This window comes from Salmo trutta, chromosome 2, assembly GCF_901001165.1.
Source record: "Salmo trutta chromosome 2, fSalTru1.1, whole genome shotgun sequence".
In the NCBI taxonomy this organism is placed as follows: domain Eukaryota; kingdom Metazoa; phylum Chordata; class Actinopteri; order Salmoniformes; family Salmonidae; genus Salmo; species Salmo trutta.
Window position 1 is genome coordinate 40744535 of NC_042958.1, and position 26900 is coordinate 40771434.

General features: G+C 47.1%; 1 protein-coding gene across 1 annotated transcript in view; it reads left to right on the forward strand.

Annotated features, from left to right (window-relative positions):
* Nucleotides 1-26900, forward strand: part of lyst (lysosomal trafficking regulator) — a 153211-nt gene that overhangs the window by 115501 nt on the left and 10810 nt on the right. The window contains 15 exon segments of the mRNA XM_029701898.1: nucleotides 5234-5310; nucleotides 5556-5744; nucleotides 7113-7258; nucleotides 8763-8924; nucleotides 9310-9365; nucleotides 9444-9596; nucleotides 12851-13095; nucleotides 13223-13289; nucleotides 13404-13560; nucleotides 14363-14503; nucleotides 19332-19549; nucleotides 19889-20119; nucleotides 20494-20683; nucleotides 24578-24714; nucleotides 25161-25259. Coding sequence (XP_029557758.1) covers nucleotides 5234-5310; nucleotides 5556-5744; nucleotides 7113-7258; nucleotides 8763-8924; nucleotides 9310-9365; nucleotides 9444-9596; nucleotides 12851-13095; nucleotides 13223-13289; nucleotides 13404-13560; nucleotides 14363-14503; nucleotides 19332-19549; nucleotides 19889-20119; nucleotides 20494-20683; nucleotides 24578-24714; nucleotides 25161-25259 — 2268 coding nt within the window.

Genomic DNA, 26900 nt, shown 5'->3' on the forward strand with positions numbered 1-26900 from the left:
TTTCCTGTATCAAGAATGGGTTAGGGCTCAACAGTTTCCTGTATCAAGAATGGGTTAGGGCTCAAATGTTTCCTGTATAGAGAATGGATTAGGGCTCAACAGTTTCCTGTATCAAGAATGGATTAGGGCTCAACAGTTTCTTGTATCAAGAATGGATTAGGGCTCAACAGTTTCCTGTATCGAGAATGGATTAGGGCTCAACCGTTTCCTGTATCAAGAATGGATTAGGGCTCAACAGTTTCCTGTATCAAGAATGGATTAGGGCTCAACAGTTTCCTGTATCAAGAATGGATTAGGGCTCAACAGTTTCCTGTATCAAGAATGGATTAGGGCTCAACGGTTTCCTGTATCAAGAATGGATTAGGGCTCAACGGTTTCCTGTATCAAGAATGGATTAGGGCTCAACGGTTTCCTGTATCAAGAATGGATTAGGGCTCAACAGTTTCCTGTGTGTATCAAGAATGGATTAGGGCTCAACAGTTTCCTGTGTGTATCAAGAATGCTCCAACACTCAAAGGACATCCAGCCAACTGGACACAACTGTGGGAAGCGTTTGAGTCAACATGGGCCAGCATCCCTGTGGAACACTCCAACGAACTGAGGCTGTTCTGTGGGCGTTCCTCAGAACAGGTGTTCCTAATTTACCCTGACCCTATAACATCACTGACCTGACCCTATAACATCACTGACCTGACCCTGTAACATCACTGACCTGACCCTATAACATCACTGACCTGACCCTGTAACATCACTGACCTGACCCTATAACATCACTGACCTGACCCTATAACATCACTGACCTGACCCTATAACATCACTGACCTGACCCTATAACATCACTGACCTGACCCTGTAACATCACTGACCTGACCCTGTAACATCACTGACCTGACCCTGTAACATCACTGACCTTACCCTGTAACATCACTGACCTGACCCTATAACATCACTGACCTGACCCTATAACATCACTGACCTGACCCTATAACATCACTGACCTGACCCTATAACATCACTGACCTGACCCTATAACATCACTGACCTGACCCTGTAACATCACTGACCTTACCCTGTAACATCACTGACCTGACCCTGTAACATCACTGACCTGACCCTGTAACATCACTGACCTGACCCTGTAACATCACTGACCTGACCCTGTAACATCACTGACCTGACCCTATAACATCACTGACCTGACCCTATAACATCACTGACTTTACCCTGACCCGATAACATCACTGACTTTACCCTGACCCTATAACATCACTGACCTGACCCTATAACATCACTGACCTGACCCTATAACATCACTGACCTGACCCTGACCCTATAACATCACTGACCTGACCCTATAACATCACTGACCTGACCATGACCCTATAACATCACTGACCTTACCCTGACCCTGTAACATCACTGATCTTACCCTGTAACATCACTGACCTTACCCTGTAACATCACTGACCTGACCTTGTAACATCACTGACCTTACCCTGACCCTGTAATATCACTGACCTTACCCTATAACATCACTGACCTTACCCTGTAACATCACTGACCTTACCCTTACCCTATAACATCACTGACCTGACCCTATAACATCACTGACTTTACCCTGACCCGATAACATCACTGACTTTACCCTGACCCTATAACATCACTGACCTGACCCTATAACATCACTGACCTGACCCTATAACATCACTGACCTGACCCTGACCCTATAACATCACTGACCTGACCCTATAACATCACTGACCTGACCATGACCCTATAACATCACTGACCTTACCCTGACCCTGTAACATCACTGATCTTACCCTGTAACATCACTGACCTTACCCTGTAACATCACTGACCTGACCTTGTAACATCACTGACCTTACCCTGACCCTGTAATATCACTGACCTTACCCTATAACATCACTGACCTTACCCTGTAACATCACTGACCTTACCCTTACCCTATAACATCACTGACCTTACCCTGACCCTATAACTGCTGCCAATGACTGGAACGAACTACAAAAATCTCTGAAACTGGAAACACTTATCTCCCTCACTAGCTTTAAGCACCAGCTGTCAGAGCAGCTCACATATCACTGCACCTGTACATAGCCCATCTATAATTTAGCCTAAACAACTACCTCTTCCCCTACTGTATTTATTTATTTATTTATTTATTTTGCTGCTTTGCACCCCATTATTTCTACTTTGCACTTTCTTCCTCTACAAATCTACCATTCCAGTGTTTTACTTGCAATATTGTATTTACTTTGCCACCATGGCCTTTTTTTGCCTTTATCTCCCTTATCTCGCCTCATTTGCTCACATTGTATATAGACTTATTTTTCTACTGTATTATTGACTGTATGTTTGTTTTACTCCATGTGTAACTCTGTGTTGTTGTTTGTGTCGAATTGCTATGCTTTATCTTGGCCAGGTCGCAATTGTAAATGAGAACTTGTTCTCAACTGGCCTACCTGGTTAAATAAAGGTGAAATAAATAAATAAAAATAAAACAAACATCGCTAGCCAGTCTGGCCAACGGTTAGGGTTCAACTCTGGACCTAGAACTGTCTTGATGAGTCCTGGGTTAGTCCCAGCCCTGTCCCGTTTCATCTCACACGTCCCAGCCCTGTCCCGACCCAGCCCTGTCCCGTTTCATCTCACACGTCCCAGCCCTGTCCCGCCCAGCCCTTTCCCGTCTCAGCCCTGTCCCGTTTCATCTCACACGTCCCAGCCCTGTCCCGTCCCAGCCCTGTCCCGTTTCATCTCACACGTCCCAGCCCTGTCCCAGCCCTGTCCCGTCCCAGCCCTGTCCCGTTTCATCTCACGTCCCAGCCCGGTCCCATTTCATCTCACACGTCCCAGCCCGGTCCTGTCCCAGCCCTGTCCCGTTTCATCTCACACGTCCCAGCCCTGTCCCGTCCCATCGCACACGTCCCAGCCCTGTCCCGTCCCAGCCCGGTCCCGTTTCATCTCACACGTCCCAACCCGGTCCCGTCCCAGCCCGGTCCCGTTTCATCGCACACGTCCCAGCCCGGTCCCGTCCCAGCCTGTCCCGTTTCATCTCACACGTCCCAGCCCTGTCCCGTCCCAGCCTGTCCCGTTTCATCTCACACGTCCCAGCCCTGTCACGTCCCAGCCCGTCCCGTTTCATCTCACACGTCCCAGCCCTGTCCCGTTTCACCTGTCACGTCCCAGCCCTGTCCCGTTTCATTGCACACGTCCCAGCCCTGTCCCGTTTCATCGCACACGTCCCAGCCCTGTCCCGACCCAACCCGGTCCCATTTCATTTCACACGTCCCAGACCTGTCACGTCCCAGCCCTGTCCCGTTTCATCGCACACGTCCCAGCCCTGTCCCGTCCCAGCCCGGTCCCGTTTCATCTCACACGTCCCAGCCCGGTCCCGTCCCAGCCCGGTCCCGTTTCATCTCACACGTCCCAGCCCGGTCCCGACCCAACCCGGTCCCGTTTCATTTCACACGTCCCAGCCCTGTCCCGTCCCAGCCCGGTCCCGTTTCATCTCACACGTCCCAGCCCGGTCCCGTCCCAGCCCGGTCCCGTTTCATCGCACACGTCCCAGCCCAGTCCCGTTTCATTTCACACGTCCCTGTCCCGTCCCGTCCGGTCCCTGTCCCGTTTCACCTGTCACGTCTCAGCCCTGTCCCGTTTCATCGCACACGACCCAGCCCTGTCCCGTTTCATCGCACACGTCCCAGCCCTGTCCCGTTTCATCGCACACGTCCCAGCCCTGTCCCGTTTCATCTCACACGTCCTAGCCCTGTCCCAGCCCGGTCCCGTTTCATCTCACACGTCCTAGCCCTGTCCCAGCCCGGTCCCGTTTCATCTCACACGTCCCAGCCCGGTCCCGTCCCAGCCCGGTCCCGTTTCATCGCACACGTCCCAGCCTGGTCCCGTTTCATTTCACACGTCCCAGCCCTGTCCCGTCCCAGCCCGGTCCCGTTTCATCTCACACGTCCCTGCCCGGTCCCATCCCAGCCCGGTCCCGTTTCATTTCACACGTCCCAGCCCTGTCCCGTCCCAGCCCGGTCCCGTTTCATCGCACACGTTCCAGCCTGGTCCCGTTTCATTTCACACGTCCCAGCCCTGTCCCGTCCTAGCCCGTCCCGTTTCACCTGTCACGTCCCAGCCCTGTCCCGTCCTAGCCCGTCCCGTTTCACCTGTCACGTCCCAGACCTGTCACGTCCTAGCCCGTCCCGTTTCACCTGTCACGTCCCAGCCCTGTTCCGTTTCATCTCACACGTCCCAGCCCTGTCCCAGCCCGGTCCCGTTTCATCTCACACGTCCCAGCCCGGTCCCGTCCCAGCCCGGTCCCGTTTCATCGCACACGTCCCAGCCTGGTCCCGTTTCATTTCACACGTCCCAGCCCTGTCCCGTCCCAGCCCGGTCCCATTTCATCTCACACGTCCCAGCCCGGTCCCGTCCCAGCCCGGTCCCGTTTCATCGCACACGTTCCAGCCCGGTCCCGTTTCATTTCACACGTCCCAGACCTGTCCCGTCCCAGCCCGGTCCCGTTTCATCGCACACGTTCCAGCCCGGTCCCGTTTCATTTCACACGTCCCAGCCCTGTCCCGTCCTAGCCCGTCCCGTTTCACCTGTCACGTCCCAGCCCTGTCCCGTCCTAGCCCGTCCCGTTTCACCTGTCACGTCCCAGACCTGTCACGTCCTAGCCCGTCCCGTTTCACCTGTCACGTCCCAGCCCTGTCCCGTCCCAGCCCTGTCCCGTTTCATCGCACACGTTCCAGCCCGGTCCCGTTTCATTTCACACGTCCCAGACCTGTCACGTCCCAGCCCTGTCCCGTTTCATCGCACAAGTCCCAGCCCTGTCCCGTTTCATCGCACACGTCCAAGCCCTGTCCCGTTTCATCTCACACGTTCCTGCCCTGTCCCGTTTCACCTGTCACGTCCCAGCCCTGTCCCGTTTCACCTGTCACGTCCCAGCCCTGTCCCGTTTCATCGGACACGTCCCAACCCTGTCCCGTTTCATCTCATACGTTCCAGCCCTGTCCCGTCCCAGACCTGTCCCGTTTCATCGCACACGTCCCAGCCCTGTCCCGTTTCATCGCACACGTCCCAGCCCTGTCCCGTCCCAGCCCTGTCCCGACCTAGCCCTGTCCCGTTTCATCTCACACGGCCCAGTCCCGTCCCAGCCCTGTCCCATTTCATCTCACACGTCTCATTCATGTCCCGTTTCATCTCACAGGAACAGTTGAAGTACGAGGCGGATGAGAAGAGCAGTAAACTGGCCTGGGAGAAGAAAATTTCCAACACACAGAAAAGGTGAAGCATGATTGGTTCGTTAAACTCCAGAGCCTTGTCTTACTACCAGTCAAATCCTTGCTTTCCCCATACTTGTTCCCTCTATTCCTCTCAAAGCTCATTGGAGGAGGTCAGAGAGAGGGACATTGAAATGGATATTCAGCTACAATGTACTTTGAGAGGAATTCAGAAACCAAGAACAGAGGCAAGAATTCTAACCGAAATGTTTTAAACCAATGTAATGTCCGTCTCTCTCCTTTCTCCAGTCTGATCCAGCGTCTGGACGGTAAGTCCAAGGACATCTCTAAGATCGCAGCCGACATCACCCAGAATGTGTCACTGAGACAGGGTATGGAGAGGAAGAAAGTGATCCAGCACATCAGAGGACTCTACAAGATAGACCTCAGCGCCTCAAGACACTGGCAGGAACTGGTGCAACAACTCACTCACGACCGGTGAGTACTGGGGGAGGCGGGAGTTACACTGAATAACTCATACAGGACCGGTGAGTACTGGGGGAGGGGGGAGTTGCACTGAACAACTCATACAGGACTGGTGAGTACTGGGGGAGGGGGGAGTTACACTGAACAACTCATACAGGACCAGTGAGTACTGGGGGAGGCGGGAGTTACACTGAACAACTCATACAGGACCGGTGAGTACTGGGGAGGGGAGTTACACTGAACAACTCATACAGGACCGGTGAGTACTGGGGGAGGGGGGAGTTGCACTGAACAACTCATACAGGACCGGTGAGTACTGGGGGAGGGGGGAGTTGCACTGAACAACTCATACAGGACCGGTGAGTACTGGGGAGGGGAGTTACACTGAACAACTCATACAGGACCGGTGAGTACTGGGGGGAGGGGAGTTACACTGAACAACTCATACAGGACCGGTGAGTACTGGAGAGGCGTGTTACACTGAACAACTCATACAGGACCGGTGAGTACTGGGGGAGGGGAGTTACACTGAACAACTCATACAGGACCGGTGAGTACTGGGGGGAGGGGAGTTACACTGAACAACTCATACAGGACCGGTGAGTACTTGGGGAGGGGGGAGTTGCACTGAACAACTCATACAGGACCGGTGAGTACTGGGGAGGAGAGTTACTCTGAACAACTCATACAGGACCGGTGAGTACTGGGGGGAGGGGAGTTACACTGAACAACTCATACAGGACCGGTGAGTACTTGGGGAGGGGGGAGTTGCACTGAACAACTCATACAGGACCGGTGAGTACTGGGAGTCTCCCATTGAGTGAAACACAGCAATATCCGTGAGGGTTAGGGATATGCTACGTTGAGATATGCTACGTTGAGATATGCTACGTTGAGCTATGCTACGCTGAGATATGCTACGTTGAGATATGCTACGTTGAGATATGCTACGTTGAGATATGCTACGTTGAGATATGCTACGTTGAGATATGCTACGTTGAGCTATGCTACGTTACATTATAAACCAGGCAATTTGGGTCCTGGATGCTGATTGGCTGAAAGCCGTAGTGTATCAGACATTATCAACTGGGTGGTACAAGCCCTGAATGCTGATTGGCTGACAGCTATGGTATACCACGGGTATGACAAAACATTTATTTTTACTGTTCTAATAATGTTGGGGACCAGTTTGTGATAGAATGACTTGTTTACTGTTCTAGTAATGTTGGTAACCAGTTTATAATAGAATTACTTGTTTACTGTTCTAGTAATGTTGGTAACCAGTTTATAATAGAATGACTTGTTTACTGTTTTAGTAATTTTGGGAACCAGTTTATAATAGAATTACTTATTGCTGATACTATTTCCTGTGTATTTCAGTGCTGTGTGGTATGACCAGACGTCGTACCCTACCTCCTGGCAGCTGGACCCTACAGAGGGACCCAACAGGGAGAGAAGACGGCTGCAGAGGTGTTACCTCACCATCCCCAACAAGTACCTGCTCAAAGACCGACGCAAGCCAGACGGTACGCTGACCCTAACCCATAACCCCTAACCCTCACCAACCCCAACAAGTACCTGTCCAAAGACCGACGCAAGCCAGACGGTACGCTGACCCTAACCCATAACCCCTAACCCTCACCAACCCCAACAAGTACCTGCTCAAAGACCGACGCAAGCCAGACGGTACGCTGACCCTAACCCATAACCCCTAACCCTCACCAACCCCAACAAGTACCTGTCCAAAGACCGACGCAAGCCAGACGGTACGCTGACCCTAACCCATAACCCCTAACCCTCACCAACCCCAACAAGTACCTGTCCAAAGACCGACGCAAGCCAAGACGGTACGCTGACCCTAACCCATAACCCCTAACCCTCACCAACCCCAACAAGCCAGACATACATTTTAAATATAATAATGATAAAGATTAGTCAGTCTGATCTTCAGCACCACTAGGGATGACATTCTAACAGCTTCATTTTTTTCTTAATTTTCGCTTATGAGAGCACTATCTGGAAACCCACTATGATTGAATCCAGCGTATTGACCGTGTCCGACCCTGTATGTCTGACCCTGTCTGATCCCTGTCTGATCCCTGTCCGTCCCTGTCTGATCCCTGTCCGTCCCTGTCTGATCCCTGTCTGTCTGACCCTGTCTGATCCCTGTCTGATCCCTGTCTGATCCCTGTCTGTCCCTGTCTGTCTGTCCCTGTCTGTCCCTGTCTGATCCCTGTCTGTCTGTCCCTGTCTGTCAGTCCCTGTCTGTCTGACCCTGTCTGTCTGACCCTGTCTGTCTGACCCTGTCTGTCTGTCCCTGTCTGTCTGTCCCTGTCTGTCTGACCCTGTCTGTCCCTGTCTGTCTGTCCCTGTATGTCTGTCCCTATATGTCTGTCCCTGTCTGTCTGACCCTGTCTGTCCCTGTCTGACCCTGTCTGTCTGACCCTGTCTGATCCCTGTCTGTCTGACCCTGTCTGATCCCTGTCTGTCTGACCCTGTCTGGTCCCTGTCTGTCCCTGTCTGTCTGACCCTGTCTGATCCCTGTCTGTCTGACCCTGTCTGATCCCTGTCTGTCTGACCCTGTCTGATCCTGTCTGTCTGACCCTGTCTGTCCCTGTCTGTCCCTGTTTGTCTGACCCTGTCTGTCCCTGTCTGTCTGACCCTGTCTGTCTGTCCCTGTCTGTCTGTCCCTGTCTGTCTGACCCTGTCTGTCCCTGTCTGTCTGTCCCTGTCTGACCCTGTCTGTCTGACCCTGTCTGTCTGTCCCTGATTGTCCCTGCCTGACCCTGTCTGTCCCTGTCTGTCTGACCCTGCCTGACCCTGTCTGTCCCTGTCTGTCTGACCCTGTCTGACCCTGTCTGTCCCTGTCTGTCTGTCCCTGTCTGTCTGACCCTGTCTGTCTGTCCCTGTCTGTCTGTCCCTGTCTGCCTGACCCTGTCTGTCTGACCCTGTCTGATCCTGTCTGTCTGACCCTGTCTGATCCTGTCTTTCTGTCTGACCTTGTCTGACTCTGTCTGTCTCTCCTTTCAGACCCAGCAGCGCGGGCTCCACTGTCCTTCCTGTTTGAGGATAAGACCCACTCCTCCTTCTCTTCCACGGTGAAAGACAAGGCCACCAGCGAACCAATCAGATTCACCAGACGCTGCATCAGTGTTGCTCCCTCTAGAGAGACCTCCGGAGAGTTGCTGCTGGGTAAGAGACCACAAACACCTCCACCACCTCCACCTCCTCCACACACACCTCCACATCCTCCACCTCCACCTCCACCACCACATCGTCCACCTCCTCCTCCACCACCACCTCCTCCACACACACCACCACCTCCTCAACCACCACCTCCTCCACACACACCACCACCTCCTCCTCCACCTCCTTCCATCTCCTCCACCTCCTCCACCACCACCTCCTCCACACCTACCACCACCTCCACCACCACCTCCTCCACACACACCACCACCTCTAGCTTTATTGTCCAGTGAGTTTGTTCTGGACGAGGTCCCGTTGATGCTGCCTAAGGCTCTATTTACTGGTGTGTATTCTACTCACACAGTGACCTTTCGACCCTCTGCGTTCACAGGGAAGTCTGGGATGTACTTTGTGGAAGATAACGCAGCTGACGCCCATGATAACCAGGTAACCCTTTTCTCTACACCTGCACATTTTAGAACAGAGACGTTGTTGTCTGGCTACTCACTGTGTGTGTTGTGACAGAGTGTCCACGGAGAGACGGAGGCAGCGTCATTCTCCTGGACCTATGAGGAGATAAAGGAGGTCCATAAGAGGTGGTGGCAGCTCAGAGACAACGCTGTGGAGATCTTCCTCACCAACGGACGGACTCTCCTGCTGGCCTTCCACACCACCAAGGTAGGGTAGAACTAAAGAGCACAGGATCTCCTGCTAACCTTCCACACCACCAAGGTAGGGTAGAACTAAAGAGCACATGATCTCCTGCTAACCTTCCACACCACCAAGGTAGGGTGGAACTAAAGAGCACAGGATCTCTTGCTAATCTTCCACACCACCAAGGTAGGGTAGAACTAAAGAGCACAGGATCTCCTGCTAAACTTCCACACCACCAAAGTAGGGTAGACTAAAGAGCACAGGATCTCCTGCTAAACTTCCACACCACCAAAGTAGGGTAGACTAAAGAGCACAGGATCCCCTGCTAAACTTCCACACCACCAAGGTAGGGTAAACTAAAGAGCACAGGATCCCCTGCTAACCTTCCACACCACCAAGGAAAGGGTAAACTAAAGAGCACAGGATCCTCTGCTAACCTTCCACACCACCAAGGTAGGGTGGACTGAAGAGCACAGGATCCCCTGCTAACCTTCCACACCACCAAGGTAGGGTGACTAAAGAGCACAGGATCCCCTGCTAACCTTCCACACCACCAAGGTAGGGTAACCTAAAGAGCACAGGATCTCCTGCAAGCCTTCCACACCAGGGTTAATAGTTCAGCATCTCCCCCTCTTTTGTAGATTTGTCTTTGTTCTTTAGACAGTTATTTTTACTAAACAAAAATATAAAACGCAACATGTAAAGTGTTGGTCCCATGTTTCATGAGCTGAAATAAAAGATCCCAGAAATGTTCCATACGTACAAAAAGCTTATTTCTCTAAAATGTTGTGCAAAAATGTGTTTACATCCCTGTTAGTGAGCATTTCTCCTTTGCCAAGATAATCCATCCACCTGACAGGTGTGGCATATCAAGAAGCTGATTAAACAGCATGATCATTACACAGGGGCACCTTGTGCTGGGGACAATAAAAGGCGACTCTAACATCTTCAGTTTTGTCACAAAAAACAATGCCACAGATGTCTCAAGTTTTGAGGTAGAATACAATTGGCGTGCTGACTGCAGGAATGTCCACCAGAGCTGTTGCCAGATAATTTAATGCTCATTTCTCTACCATAAGCCTCCTCCAACGTCGTTTTAGAGAATTTGGCAGTACGTCGAACCGGCCTCACAACCGTGTGTATGAAGTCGTGTGGGCGAGCGATTTGCTGACGTCAATGTTGTGAACAGAGTGCCCCATGGTGGTGGTGGGGTTATGGTATGGGCAGGCATAAGCTACAGACAATGAACACAATTGCATTTTACCGATGGCGATTTGAATGCATAAAAGTACCGTGACGAGATCCCGAGGCCCTTTTTTTATTTTTATGGTATCTGCAAACAACAGATCTACATTTGAAGTCAGAAGTTTACATACACTTATGTTGGAGTCATTAAAACACGTTTTTCAACCACTCCACAAATGTATTGTTAACAAACTATAGTTTTGTGACAAGTCTGTTAGGACATCTACTTTGTGCATGACACAAGTACTTTTTCCAACAATTGTTTACAGACAGATTATTTCACTTACAAATTCACTGTATCACAATTCCAGTGGGTCAGAAGTTTACATACACTAAGTTGACTGTGCATTTAAACAGCTTGGAAAATTCCAGAAAATGATGTCATAGCTTTAGAAGATTCTGATAGGCTAATTGACATCATTTGAGTCAATTGGAGGTGTACCTGTGGATGTATTTCAAGGCCTACCTTCAAACTCAGTACCTCTTTGCTTGACATCATGGGAAAATCAAAATAAATTAGCCAAGACCTCAGACAAAAATTGTAGACCTCCACAAGTCTGGTTCATCCTTGGAGCAATTTCAAACACCTGAAGGTACCACGCTCATCTGTACAAACAATAGTACACAAGTATAAACACCATGGGACCACGCAGCCGTCCTACCGCTCAGGAAGGAGACGTGTTTTGTCTCCTAGAGATTAATGTACTTTGGTGCGAAAAGTGAAAATCAATCCCAGAAAAACAGCAAAGGACATTGTGAAGATGCTGGAGGAAACGGGTACAAAAGTATCTATATCCACAGTAAAACGAGTGCTATATTGACATAACCTGAAAGGCCGCTCAGCAAGGAAGAAGCCACTGCTCCAAAACCACCATAAAAAAAGCCAGACTACGATTTGCAACTGCACATGGGTACAAAGATCGTACTTTTTGGAGAAATGTCCACTGGTCTGATGAAACAAAAATAGAACTGTTTGGCCATAATGACCATTGTTATGTTTGGAGGAAAAAGGTGGAGACTTGCAAGCTGGAGAACACCATCCCAACCGTGAAGCACGGGGGTGGCAACATCATGTTGTGGGGGTGCTTTGCTGCAGGAGGGACTGGTGCACTTCACAAAATAGATGGCATCATGAGGTAGGAAAATTATGTGGATATATTGAAGCAACATCTCAAGACATCAGTCAGAAAGTTAAAGCTTGGTCGTAAATGTGTTTTTCAAATGGACAATACTTCCAAAGTTGTGGCAAAATGGCTTAAGGACAACAAATTCAAGGTATTGGAGTGGCCATCACAAAGCCCTGACTTCAATTCTATAGAAAATTTGTGGGCAGAACTGAAAAAGTGTATGCGAGCAAGGAGCCCTACAAACCTGACTCCGTTACACCAGCTCTGTCAGGAGGAGTGGGCCAAAATTCACCCAACTTATTGTGGGAAGCTTGTGGAAGGCTACCAGAAATGTTTGACCCAAGTTAAACTATTTAAAGGCAATGCTACCAAATACTAATTGAGTGTATGTAAACTTCTGACCCACTGGGAATGTGATGAAAGAAATAAAAGCTGAAATAAATAATTCTCTCTACTATTATTCTGACATTTCACATTATTAAAACAAACGGTGATCCTAACTGACCTGAAACAGGGAATTTGTACTCGGATTAAATGTCAGGAATTGTGAAAAACTGAGTTTAAATGTATTTGGCTAAGGTGTATGTAAACTTCCGACTTCAACTGTATATCTGTATTCCCAGTCATGTTCTAATCCATAGATTAGGTCCTAATGAATTTATTTATTTTGACTGATTTCTTTATGAACTGTAACTCACTAAATGTAATTAAATTGTTGCATTTATGTTTTTGTTCAGTATATCATCTCCTGGCTAGCATTTTGTAGCATGTAGCAATACTAGTGGAAAGTGATTGTATCAGCTAGCATAACATTAACACAATACTGAGCTGCAGCTAGCTAAAAAGTTATGGCTTAAGTATTACACATGCAATATAACTAGATTTAAAAATGTCCTGTTTCCGTAGTTCCGTGACGACGTGTACCACAACATCCTGACCTCTGACCTTCCCAACCTCCTGGAGTATGGTAACATCACGGCATTAACACACCTGTGGGGCTCGGGGCAGATCAGTAACTTTGAGTACTTGACACACCTCAACAAACACTCTGGGCGAAGCTTCAACGACCTGATGCAGTACCCCGTCTTCCCCTTCATACTGAAGGACTACATCTCAGAGACACTGGACCTGGGGGACACCTCCATCTACAGGTCAGTTACAGTACTAACGCGGTTAGCTTAAGGGTCAGTGTTATAACGAACTGACGTGTTAATTGGTACTACAGACCAAAAGGAAAAACAGAGAACAGGAAGTTTGACCTTTTTGGACTGTTTTCAGGAACCTGAACAAGCCCATAGCGGTCCAGTCTAAAGAGAAGGAGGATCGCTATGTGGATAATTATAAGGTAAACAGCTCACTACAGCCTTCCTGTGTTACTGCTTCCCTTGGACACGAGATCAGTATTTCTAATGTATTCGTTACACACGTCGCATAAAACTGGAGATTCTACCTCTTCCAGTACCTGGAGGAGGAGTATCGGAAAGGAGCACATGATGACGACCCGATGCCTCCTGTCCAGCCGTACCATTATGGATCTCACTACTCCAACTCCGGCACTGTACTACACTTCCTGGTTCGCATGCCTCCATTCACCAAGATGTTCCTGGCCTACCAGGGTAAGACACCCACACAGATGTGTACTTCTAATGTAGCTGACGGAAACCCTCTCTTCTTTAAAAATAGCTATTTTCGTTCAGCAGCATATAAAAGATCACTGCCATCTGTATTGTGTTATTATGATCCTGAGGCTGATCACTGCCATCTGTATTGTGTTATTAGCATGATCCTGAGGCTGATCACTGCCATCTGTATTGTGTTATTAGCATGATCCTGAGGCTGATCACTGCCATCTGTATTGTGTTATTAGCATGACCCTGAGGCTGATCACTGCTATCTGTATTGTGTTATTAGCATGATCCTGAGGCTGTTGTAGCGCCTTGTTCTGAGAACCACGTCCTGATCTAAGACTGATCTGATCCAATGGTTGGCATGCATCAATGACTTCCTCTGATAGGCTTTCTCTCCCCCTTTTCACACTCAAACTTCTCTCTGTCCCCCTCTGACTCGCCCCTCTTCTCCCCTTCCATTTCTCTACCTCTCGTCCTGCTCCTCTCTGACTCGCCCCTCTTCTCCCCTTTTCCATTTCTCTTCCTCTCTACCTCTCGTCCCGTTACTCTTCCTCTGTTCTTGTCTTTCTAATGCTCTTCCTCCGAAGCCTCTCATCTTTGTTGATAGAAGTGTAATTGAATGCAGAAGCGGTGGTTCACAAGGCAATGAAAGGAAGCCTGCTCATTCACCAAGATAAAGACACTGTATTGGTCCTGTATCATCAGAACACAGGTTTAATTAGTGTGTGTGTGTGTGTGTGTGTGTGTGTGTGTGTGTGTGTGTGTGTGTGTGTGTGTGTGTTTTCTCCAGACCAGAGCTTTGATATCCCTGACCGGACGTTCCACTCTATGAATACAACGTGGCGTCTCTCCTCGTTCGAGAGCATGACTGACGTCAAGGAACTAATACCGGAGTTCTTTTACCTCCCGGAGTTCCTGGTCAACAGAGAGGGTAGGAGAATAGACCACACACACACACCTCTGTAACACAAAGAGTGTTAACCAGAGTTATATTACCTCCCTGATTTCCTCTTCAACAGTGAGGGAAAGACAACACACATCTCTATACCTGTCTATAACTCCTCTATACCTTCCAGAGTTCCTCATCAACCGAGAGGGTAGGACAATGGGATAATGGTGCCGGAGGGGATGGCTGCCATTTACGGGGTCTTAGCTATTTTGTTATTTTTTTTCACATAATGTTGCTGCTACCGTCTCTTATGACCGAAAATAACTTCTGGACATCAGAACAGCGATTACTCACCTCAAACTGGATGAAGATTTTTTCTTAATGAGTCCGACGCGAAGAATATACTGCTTTGTTGAGACAAGGCCAAAATCCCTGTCATCTGTGTGAAGAAAAGACAGAGGAAAATGGGGTGGAGGGCGGGGTGCCTTGTATGAATTCGCCGACGAGTAGGTAAACCACCACTACCCTCCGTATTATTGGCCAACGTGCAATCATTGGAAAACAAACTGGACAATCTATGATTAAGACTATCCTATCAACGGGACATTAAAAACTGTAATATCTTATGTTTCACGTCTCGCGTGGCTAAACAACGACATGAATAATATAGATCTGACTGGGTGTCCCGTGCGTCGGCAGGACAGAGCAGCTACATCAGACGAGGGGGTGTGTGTCTTTGTCAATAACAGTTGGTGCGCGATGTCTAATATTAAAGAAGTCTCGAGGTATTGCTCGCCTGAGGTAGAGTATCTCATGATAAGCTGTAGACCACACTATCTACCAAGAGAGTTCTCATCTATATTATTTGTAGCCGTCTATTTACCACCACAAACCGATTCTGGCACTAAGACCGCTCTCAATGAGCTGTATAAGGCCAGGCCATAAGCAAACAAGAAAATACTCATCCAGAAGCGGTACTCCTAGTTGCCGGGGATTTTTAATGCAGGGAAACTTAAATATGTTTTACCTCATTTCTACCAGCACGTTAAATGTGGAACCAGAGGGGGAATAAACTCTAGACCACCTTTACTCCACACACAGAGATGCATAAAGCTCTCCCTCGCCCTCCATTTGGCAAATCTCACCATAATTCTTTCCTCCTGATACCTGCTTACAAGCAAAAACTAAAGCAGGAAGTACCAGTGACTCGCTCAATACAGAAGTGGTCAGATGACGCGGATGCTAAGCTACAGAACTGTTTTGCTAGCACAGACTAGAATATGTTACAGGATTCATCCAATGGCATTGGGGAGTATACCAGTCACCGGCTTTCATCAATAAATGCATCGACGACATATTTCCCACAGTGACTGTACGTACATATCCCAACCAGAAGCCATGGATTACAGGCAACGTCCGCACAGAGCTAAAGGCTAGAGCTGCTGCTTTCAAGGAGTGGGACAATAATCTGGACGTTTAGAAGAAATCCCGCTATGCCCACAGACGAACCATCAAACAGGCAAAGCGTCAATACAGGACTAAGATTTAATCATACTACACCGGCTCTAACGCTCGTCGGATGTGGCGGTGCTTGCAAACTATTGCGGACTACAAAGAAAAACCCAGCCACGAGCTGCCGTGACGCAAGCCTACCAGACGGGCTTAATGCCTTTTTATGCTCGCTTCGTGGTAAGCAACACTGAAGCATGCATGAGAGCACCAGCTGTTCCGGACGACTGTGTGATCACACTCTCCATAGCCAATGTGAGCAAGACCTTTAAACAGGTCAACATTCACAAAGTCGCGGGGCCAGACAGATTACCAGGACGTGTACTCAGAGCGTGCGTGGACCAACTGGCAAGTGTCTTCACTGACATTTTCAACCTCTCCCTGACCGAGTCTGTAATACCTACATGTTTCAAACAGACCACCATAGTCCCTGTGCCCGAAAACACTAAGGTAACCTGCCTAAATGATTACCGACCCGTAGCACTCACGTCTGTAGCCATGAAGTGCTTTGAAAGGCTGGTCATGGCTCACATCAACTCCATCATGCCGGAAAACCTAGACCCAGTCCAATTTGCATACCGCCCCAACAGATCCACAGATGACGCAATCTCAATCACATTCCACACTGCCCTTTCCCACCTGGACAAAAGGAACACCTATGTGAGAATGCTGTTCATTGACAACAGCTCAGCGTTCAGCACCATAGTGCCCACAAAGCTCATCACTAAGCTAAGGATCCTGGGCTAAACACCTCCCTCTGCACCTGGATCCTGGACTTGCCGGATGGGCTGCCACCAGGTGGTAAGGGTAGACAACAACACATCTGCCACACTGATCCTCAACACTGGAGCCCCTCAGGGGTGAGTGCTTAGTCACCTCCTGTACTACCTGTTCACCCACGACTGCGTGGCAAAGCACGACTCCAACACCATCATTAAGTTTGTTGACGACACAACAGTGGTAGGCCTGATCGCTGACAACGATGAGACAGCCTATAGGGAGGAGGTCAGAGAACTGGCAGTGTGGTGCCAGGACAACAACCTCAACGTGAGCAAGACAAAGGAGCTGATCGTGGACTACAGGAAAAGGCGGGCCGTACAGGCCCCCATTAACATCGATAAGGCTGAAGTGGAGCGGATCGAGAGTTTCAAGTTCCTTGGTGTCCACATCACTAATGAACTATCATGGTCCAAACACACCACAGCAGTTGTGAAGAGGGCACAACAACACTTTTTCCCCCTCAGGAGACTGAAAAGATTTGGCAACTCAAAAAGTTCTACAGCTGCACCATCGAGAGCATCCTGACTGGTTGCATCACAGCCTGGTATGGCAACGGCTCGGCATCCATCTGTAAGGTGCTACAGAGGGTAGTGCGTACGGCCCAGTACATTACTGGAACCAAGCTTCCTGCCATCCAGGATATACTAGGCGGTGTCAGATGAAGACCCAAAAATGGTCAAAGGCTCCAGTCACCCAAGTCAAAGTCTGTTCTCTCTGCTTCCGCACGGCAAGCAGTGCCGGAGCGCAAAGTCGAGGTACAAAAGGCTCCTTAACAGCTTCTATGCCCAAGCCATAAGACTGCATTCAATCACTTTACAAATGACCTCATCTATTCTATACCCCCGGCACATTGCCACTGTAACGGTATCCCCTGTATATAGCCTCATTATTATGTATTTTTCTTGTGTAACTTTTATTTCTTAGATTTTTTTTTCACTTTTGTTTATTTAGTAAATATTTTCTTAACTCTATTTCTTGAACTGCATTGTTGGTTAAGTGCTTGTAAGTAAGCATTTCACTGTTAGGGTCTACACCTGTTGTATTCAGCACATGTGACAAATTACATTTGATTTGATTTGATCCATAATCTTTGGTTGTTTCGTGCAGGTATTCCCAAACTGGGGTATGCATACTCGTTTTCACCAGGCAACTTTTTCTCGCCTGAATGATCTGAATCTAGGATTACAGGGACTCCGCAACTATATTCAATGTGCGGGACAAAATTGAGGCTATGATTAGGAAGTTGAAGCTCTTCTCTGTCTGCATTAACAAGGACAAGCTAAAGCTTAAGAGGCTGTGAACGATGCTGAATGGGTGTAGACAAAGAAGAGCTCTCCAGTAGGTTTACCAAAACATTTAAGTGTAATTTTTCTTAAAAGTGGGGTTACAAGTTCATCAACTTTCAAAGCAGAATTACTTTCCCATTGTTCCTCAACTGTAGTGTATGATAGACCATTTTCTAGTTCGGAGTCTCTACTTTTATATAATGTAAAAACACAATTTCAAATTTTGCTACATAATACCGAATCAATCAATCAAATGTATTTATAAAGCCCTTCTTACATCATCTGATGTCACAAAGTGCTATACAGAAACCCAGCCTAAAACCCCAAACAGCAAGCAATGCAGGTGTAGAAGCAATGCAGGTGTAGAAGCAAGCTTGAATCGAGCCGGTTGGCCACATATTACCAGTAAGAAATGTTTTACTGTAGATGCCCATATTACCAGTAAGAAATGTTTTACAGTAGATGCCCATATTACCAGTAAGAAATGTTTTACTGTAGACGACCATATTACCAGTAAGAAATGTTTTACAGTAGACAACCATATTACCAGTAAGACATGTTTTACAGTAGACACCCATATTACCAGTAAGAAATGTTTTACAGTAGACGCCCATATTACCAGTAAGAAATGTTTTACTGTAGACGACCATATTACCAGTAAGAAATGTTTTACAGTAGACGACCATATTACCAGTAAAAAATGTTTTATAGTAGACGCCCATATTACCAGTAAGAAATGTTTTACTGTAGACGACCATATTACCAGTAAGAAATGTTTTACTGTAGACTCCCATATTACCAGTAAGAAATGTTTTACTGTAGACGCCCATATTACCAGTAAGAAATGTTTTACTGTAGACGCCCATATTACCAGTAAGAAATGTTTTACTGTAGACGACCATATTACCAGTAAGAAATGTTTTACTGTAGACGACCATATTACCAGTAAGAAATGTTTTACTGTAGACTCCCATATTACCAGTAAGAAATGTTTTACTGTAGACGCCCATATTACCAGTAAGAAATGTTTTACTGTAGACGCCCATATTACCAGTAAGAAATGTTTTACTGTAGACGACCATATTACCAGTAAGAAATGTTTTACTGTAGACGACCATATTACCAGTAAGAAATGTTTTACTGTAGACGACCATATTACCAGTAAGAAATGTTTTACTGTAGACGACCATATTACCAGTAAGAAATGTTTTACTGTAGACTCCCATATTACCAGTAAGAAATGTTTTACAGTAGACCTCCTTTCCTCTTTCCAATGCATCTCTGTCGTCCTCCAGGTTTTGACTTTGGTGTGCGTCAAAACAGTGAGCGTGTGAACCACGTCAACCTGCCACCCTGGGCGCGAAACGACCCTCGCCTCTTCATCCTGATCCACCGCCAGGCCCTGGAGTCAGACCAGGTCTCTCAGACCCTCTGTCAGTGGATTGACCTGGTGTTTGGGTTGAAACAGAAGGGCAAGGCAGCTGTACATGCCATCAACGTATTCCACCCAGCTGTGAGTAACTTATATACACTATGCCAGTTGTATATATTGTTGACCTGGTGTTTGGGTTGGAACAGAAGGGCAAGGCAGCTGTACGTGCAATCAATGTATTCCACCCAGCTGTGAGTTTATTACCTGGGCCATATATATTCCACCAAACGGAAGGGAACAGACTGGAACAGAGAGGGACTGGATTTGGACAAAAAAATGAACATTGGGTTTTGGTTTACCGTTGCAGAACGTTTTCGTGTGTTCCCTAATGAGCATGACCTTGGATAAAGAAGAGACATTAGCTTGTATTTTAACTGTTTGACAAGTTGGTCAATTAGATTCTTCTCCCCTCGTCCGTAGACATATTTCGGTATGGACGTGTCGTCAGTGGAGGACCCGGTGCAGCGGCGTGCGTTGGAAACCATGATCAAGACCTATGGACAGACGCCCAGACAGCTGTTCTCTGCATCCCACATCAGCAGAGCCGGACCCAGACTCATTATGGAGGGAGAGCTTCCTGCTGCCATGGGTCTCCTGGTGCAGCTGGCCTTCAGAGAGACCAGGGAACAGGTCAAAGATATAGTTTACCCGGTAGGTTTAAAGGTCAAAGGTAGCCTAGTGTTGGGCCAGTAATCGAAAGGTTGCTGGATCGAATCCCAGAGCTGACAAGGTTAAAAATCTGTCGTTCTGCCCCTGAACAAGGCAGTTTAACTCACTGTTCCCCGGTAGGCCATCATTGTAAAATAATAATTTGTTGTTAACTGACTTGCCTAGTTAAAGGTTAAATAAAGGTTAAAAAAAATAAATGGAGAAGTGTAACGTAGTCTCCCTGGAAAAACAGCTGTTGCTAAGTGGTCTTTACAACATGAAGATTTAATTGAAATTAAATGATATGGGTCTGTCTGGGTGGGCTATGCAGTGTTGTTGAATAATCATCCTTCTCTCTCTCTCTTCCTCCTCCACAGAGTCCCCTGTCCTGGATCAAGGGCCTGAAGTGGGGTGAGTATGTGGGGTCCCCCAGCTCTCCAGATCCTGTAGTGTGTTTCAGCCAGCCCCATGGAGAAAGGTTCGGATCTCTACTGGCCCTCCCGACCAGAGCCATCTGTGGACTGTCACGCAACTTCTGTCTCATGATGATCTACAGCAAGGAACAAGGTGACATTACATTATATTATACTAGGAAGAAGGTGACACAGTATATTATACTAGGAACAAGGTGACACAGTATATTATACTAGGAACAAGGTGACACATTACAGTACATTATACTAGGAACAAGGTGACACATTACAGTATATTATACTAGGAACAAGGTGACACAGTACATTATACTAGGAACAAGGTGACAGTACATTATACTAGGAACAAGGTGACACATTATATTATACTAGGAACAAGGTGACACATTATATTATACTAGGAACAAGGTGACACATTACAGTATATTAAACTAGGAACAATGTGACACATTTCAGTATAGTATACTAGGAACAAGGTGACACATTACAATATATTATACTAGGAACAAGGTGACACATTATATTATACTAGGAACAAGGTGACACATTACAGTACATTATACTAGGAACAATGTGACACATTACAGTATACCAGAAAAGTATACATTTCCTAATGGGCTAGTGGCAAGGACTCTACAGTTTTGAGATACCCTTACCCGAGGTAGGACAAAACAAAGCATGTGTTTTCACATCACTAATGTCTCCCAGTTATGTATTTGATGGTTGTGTAAAAAAAAAAAAATCACTGCCAAAGTAGTTCAATTGATATTTATATTGTGACAAACCCCCTAAACACATGTTAAATAATGCATAGCTGGGGGAGGACACAAGCTCATGCAACCCAATATTACAAGCTTGTAATACAATTAGTCAGTTGTCTGCCCTACATACACAAACAAACAGCATTTAATAATTGGTCTATACATTACTCTTTCAGAATTTTTGCGAAGGCGAGGATACTGGAAATATAATCAAAGCCTATTGGATGGCAACTTGTTTTTAACCAGGACAGAATAATTTATAATCCCTTTATTGTAGGGGGACACTTTTAAATGTGCCTTTTGGAGGCAATTCAGCTCCAAAACAAAAGCAATGTAGTTGAAAGGAGATTCAAGAAAGATCAAGTGTAATTTATTATAAACAATAAAGTGAACCGTATGGAATATGGGGTACAATGCACCAAATCATTTTCTAATCTTCAACATAGAAATGCTACCCCAAAAAATGTACTGAAACTTGATGCCAATGACGGAGTCATCCATGATTCACCAAACAATTTTTGAACGAGGAAGCAAAGTACTTTAAGAATACGTTTTCATTTGTCATCTCCATCTCCACTAAACAAAGTTAATTGTAAGGATTTTTTTTCTTCCTACTAATAGCGTAAAATTAACAGCCATACAGACCTTCACTGATGTAAAGACCTAATTACAGAGAAGGGACTTCTAGATGCAATTAAAGCCTTTAAGGCTGGGAAAACTCCAGGCCTGGATGGCATACCAGTGGAGGTATATCAAACATTTTTTTTTATGTACTCAGAGGACCATTATTAGCATGTTTTAACCACTCTTATATAAATGGTAGATTATCAGATACTCAACGAAAAGGTTTGATTTAATTATTTCTGAAACAGGATCCAAGAAGTAAATCTGAAAATCCAGTCCATTTAAAACATTGGAGGCCCTTTACACTTCAGTGTTGCAAATAAAAAAGTTCTAGCTAAATGCTTAGCGCATAGAATTAAAAGGGTATTGCCGGATATTATTCATCCTAATCAGACAGGTTTTTTACATGGACAATAAATTAGAGATAATATATGACAAGTCCTGGAAACAATAGAACACTATGAACAATCTGGGAAACCAGCCCTGGTATTCATAGCCAAAATTTGAAAAGGCTTTTGATAAAGTACGACTGGAATTTATATATAAATGCTTGGAATATTTACATTTTGGGGAATCTCTTATAAAATGGGTTAAAATTATGTATAGTAACCCTAGGTGTAAAATAGTAAATAATGGCTACATCTCAAAGTTTTAAATTGTCAAGAGGAGTAAAACAAGGTTGTCCACTATCGGCATATCTATTTATTATTGCCATCGAAATGTTAGCTGTTAAAATTAGATCAAACAATAATATCAAAGGGTTAGAAATCCGAGGCTTAAAAACAAAGGTGTCATTGTACGCTGATGATTCATGTTTTCTTTTAAATCCACAACTTGGATCCACAGCCTCAGAGGATCTAGATACTTTTTCTAACCTCTCTGGATTAAAACCAAATTATGATCAGTGTACTATATTACGTATTGGATTACTAAATAATACAACATTTTACAATACCGTGTAGTTTACCAATAAATGGTTTGACAGGGATGGGGACATACTCGGTATACAAATCCCAAAAGAAAGAAATGATCTCACTCCAATACATTTAATAGAAAGTTAGCAAAAATAGATGAGGTCTTGCTACCATGGAAAGGTAAATACCTGTCTATTTGTGGAAAATTCACCCTGATTAACTCTTTAGTCCCAGTTTACCTATTTGATTATGGCCTGGCCTACACCTAGCGACCTGCTTTTTAATTTATATGAGAAATAAAGATTCCATTTTATTTGGGATGGTAAACGAGAAGAAATTCTTTCCTGACATAAATATATACAGTAACACATCTTTTGATGTTGTGGAAATTAATCTAATCTGCTTTAAAGAAAACAAGTGAGCTGACCCTGTATGTGAGGAGCACTGACCCTCTCCTCTGTATCTCCAGGTGTGAGGAGCACTGACCCTCTCCTCTGTGTGTCTAGGTGTGAGGAGCACTGACCCTCTCCTCTGTATCTCCAGGTGTGAGGAGCACTGACCCTCCCCTCTGTCTCTCCAGGTGTGAGGAGCGCTGACCCTCTCCTCTGTATCTCCAGGTGTGAGGACCGCTGACCCTCTCCTCTGTGTATCTCCAGGTGTAAGGAGCACTGACCCTCTCCTCTGTATCTCCAGGTGTGAGGAGCACTGACCCTCTCCTCTGTATCTCCAGGTGTGAGGAGCACTGACCCTCTCCTCTGTATCTCCAGGTGTGTGGAGCACTGACCCTCTCCTCTGTGTATCTCCAGGTGTGAGGAGCACTGACCCTCTCCTCTGTGTATCTCCAGGTGTGAGGAGCACTGACCCTCTCCTCTGTGTATCTCCAGGTGTGAGGAGCACTGACCCTCTCCTCTGTATCTCCAGGTGTGAGGAGCACTGACCCTCTCCTCTGTGTGTGTAGGTGTGAGGAGCACTGACCCTCTCCTCTGTGTGTCTAGGTGTGAGGAGCGCTGACCCTCTCCTCTGTATCTCCAGGTGTGAGGAGCACTGACCCTCTCCTCTGTGTGTCCAGGTGTGAGGAGCACTGACCCTCTCCTCTATCTCCAGGTGTGAGGAGCACTGACCCTCTCCTCTGTGTGTCCAGGTGTGAGGAGCACTGACCCTCTCCTCTGTATCTCCAGGTGTGAGGAGCACTGACCCTCTCCTCTGTGTGTCCAGGTGTGAGGAGCACTGACCCTCTCCTCTGTATCTCCAGGTGTGAGGAGCACTGACCCTCTCCTCTGTGTGTCCAGGTGTGAGGAGCACTGACCCTCTCCTCTATCTCCAGGTGTGAGGAGCACTGACCCTCTCCTCTGTGTGTCCAGGTGTGAGGAGCACTGACCCTCTCCTCTGTATCTCCAGGTGTGAGGAGCACTGACCCTCTCCTCTGTGTGTCCAGGTGTGAGGAGCACTGACCCTCTCCTCTGTATCTCCAGGTGTGAGGAGCACTGACCCTCTCCTCTGTGTGTCCAGGTGTGAGGAGCACTGACCCTCTCCTCTGTATCTCCAGGTGTGAGGAGCACTGACCCTCTCCTCTGTATCTCCAGGTGTGAGGAGCATTGACCCTCTCCTCTGTGTGTCCAGGTGTGAGGAGCACTGACCCTCTCCTCTGTATCTCCAGGTGTGAGGAGCACTGACCCTCTCCTCTGTGTGTCCAGGTGTGAGGAGCACTGACCCTCTCCTCTGTGTGTCCAGGTGTGAGGAGCATGCACAGTACAGATATCCAGTGGTCTGCCATCTTGAGTTGGGGCTATGCTGACAACATGCTGAGGCTAAAGAGCAAACAGAGTGAACCGCCCATCAACTTCATACAGTGCTCTCCACTACACCAGGTAGGTGTAGGTACTACCGTACCTAGTCTTTAATATCACGTCATATGGTGCTCTAAACTAAGGTACCTTTAATATCACTAAACCCTGAAGGTAGTTTTATATAGTTGACTAAAGATTAAGACCAGGAGCCGTGGCCCAGATAGGAGACTCCACAACTCCTTGAGACTCTAATGACAGGGCAATAGGAGACTCTAATGACAGGGCAATAGGAGACTCTAATGACAGGGCAATAGGAGACTCTAATGACAGGGCAATAGGAGACTCTAATGACAGGGCAATAGGAGACTCTAATGACAGGGCAATAGGAGACTCTAATGACAGGCAGGACTCTAATGACAGGGCAATAGGAGACTCTAATGACAGGGCAATAGGAGACCCCACATCTCCTTTGTACTTTTATTTAGTACATCACCTACTGTATGAAGAATACTGTGTTCTCTCTGTAGGTAACAGCGTGTGCCTGGGTGTCTGACGGTTGTCAGCTGTTCACCGGCAGTAGATGTGGAGTCATCACGGCTTATATTAACCGCTTCAATACTACTACTGTGAGTAATACAAGCCTCTCTCTCTCTCAATATATATACACACTACAATGATCAAACGTATGTGGACACCTGCTCGTCAAACATCTCATTCCAAAATCATTAATATGGAGTTGGTCCCCCCCTTTGCTGCTATAACTTCTGGGAAGACTTTCCACTAGATGTTGGAACATTGCTGCTATAACAGCCTCCACTCTTCTGGGAAGGCTTTCCACGAGATGTTGGGACATTGCTGCTATAACAGCCTCCACTCTTCTGGGAAGGCTTTCCACTAGATGTTGGAACATTGCTGCTACAACAGCCTCCACTCTTCTGGGAAGGCTTTCCACTAGATGTTGGAACATTGCTTCTACAACAGCCTCCACTCTTCTGGGAAGGCTTTCCACTAGATGTTGGAACATTGCTGCTACAACAGCTTCCACTCTTCTGGGAAGGCTTTCCACTAGATGTTGGAACATTGCTGCTATAACATTTTACATTTACATTTTAGTCATTTAGCAGAAGCTCTTATCCAGAGCGACTTACAGTAGTGAATGCATACATATATATATATATATTTTTGTACTGGCCCCCCGTGGGAATCGAACCCACAACCCTGGCGTTGCACACACCATGCTGGCGTTGCAAACACCATGCTCTACCAACTGAGCCACAGCCTCCACTCTTCTGGGTAGGCTTTCCACTAGATGTCGGAACATTGCTGCGGGGGACTTGCTTCCATTCAGCCACAAGAGCATTAGTGAGGTCGGACACTGATGTTGGGTGATTAGGCCTGGCTTGCAGTCGCAGTTCCAATTCATCCCAAAGGTGTTCGATGGGGTTGAGGTCAGGGCTCTGTGCAGGCCAGTCGAGTTCTTCCACACCGATCTCGACAAACCATTTCTGTATGGACCTTGCGTTGTGCACAGGGGCGTTGTCATTCTGAAACAGGAAAGGGCCTTCCTCAAACTGTTGCCTTAAAGTTCGAAGCACAGAATCATCTAGAATGTCATTGTGTGCTGTAGCGTTAAGATTTCCCTTCACTGGAACTAAGGGGCCCGAACCATGAAAAACAGCCCCAGACCATTATTCCTCCTCCACCAAACTTTACAGTTGGCACTTTGCATTGGGACAAGTAGCGTTCTCCTGGCATCCACCAAACTCAGATTAGTCCGTTGGACTGCCAGATTGTGAAGCGTGATTCATCACTCCAGAGAACGCATTTCCACTGCTCCAGAGTCCAATGGTGGTGAGCTTCACACCACTCCAGCTGACGCTTGGCTTTACACATGGTGATCTTAGGCTTGTGTGCGGCTTCTCGGCCGTGGAAACCCATTTCATGAAGCTCCTGATGAAGTCTTCTTGTGCTGACGTTGCTTCCAGAGGCAGTTTGGAACTCTGTAGTGAGGGTTACAACTGAGGAAAGATGATTGTTTTCGTGCTACACGCTTCAGTACTCGGCGGTCCTGTTCTGTGAGCTTGTATGGCCTACCATTTCACGGCTGAGCTGTTGTTGCTCCTGGATGTTTCCACTTCACAATAACAGCACCTACAGTTGACCGGGGAAGCTCTAGCAGGGCAGAAATTTGACGAACTGACTTGTTGGAAAGGTGGCATCCTATGACGGTGCTGCGTTGAAAGTCACTGAGCTCTTCAGTACGGGCC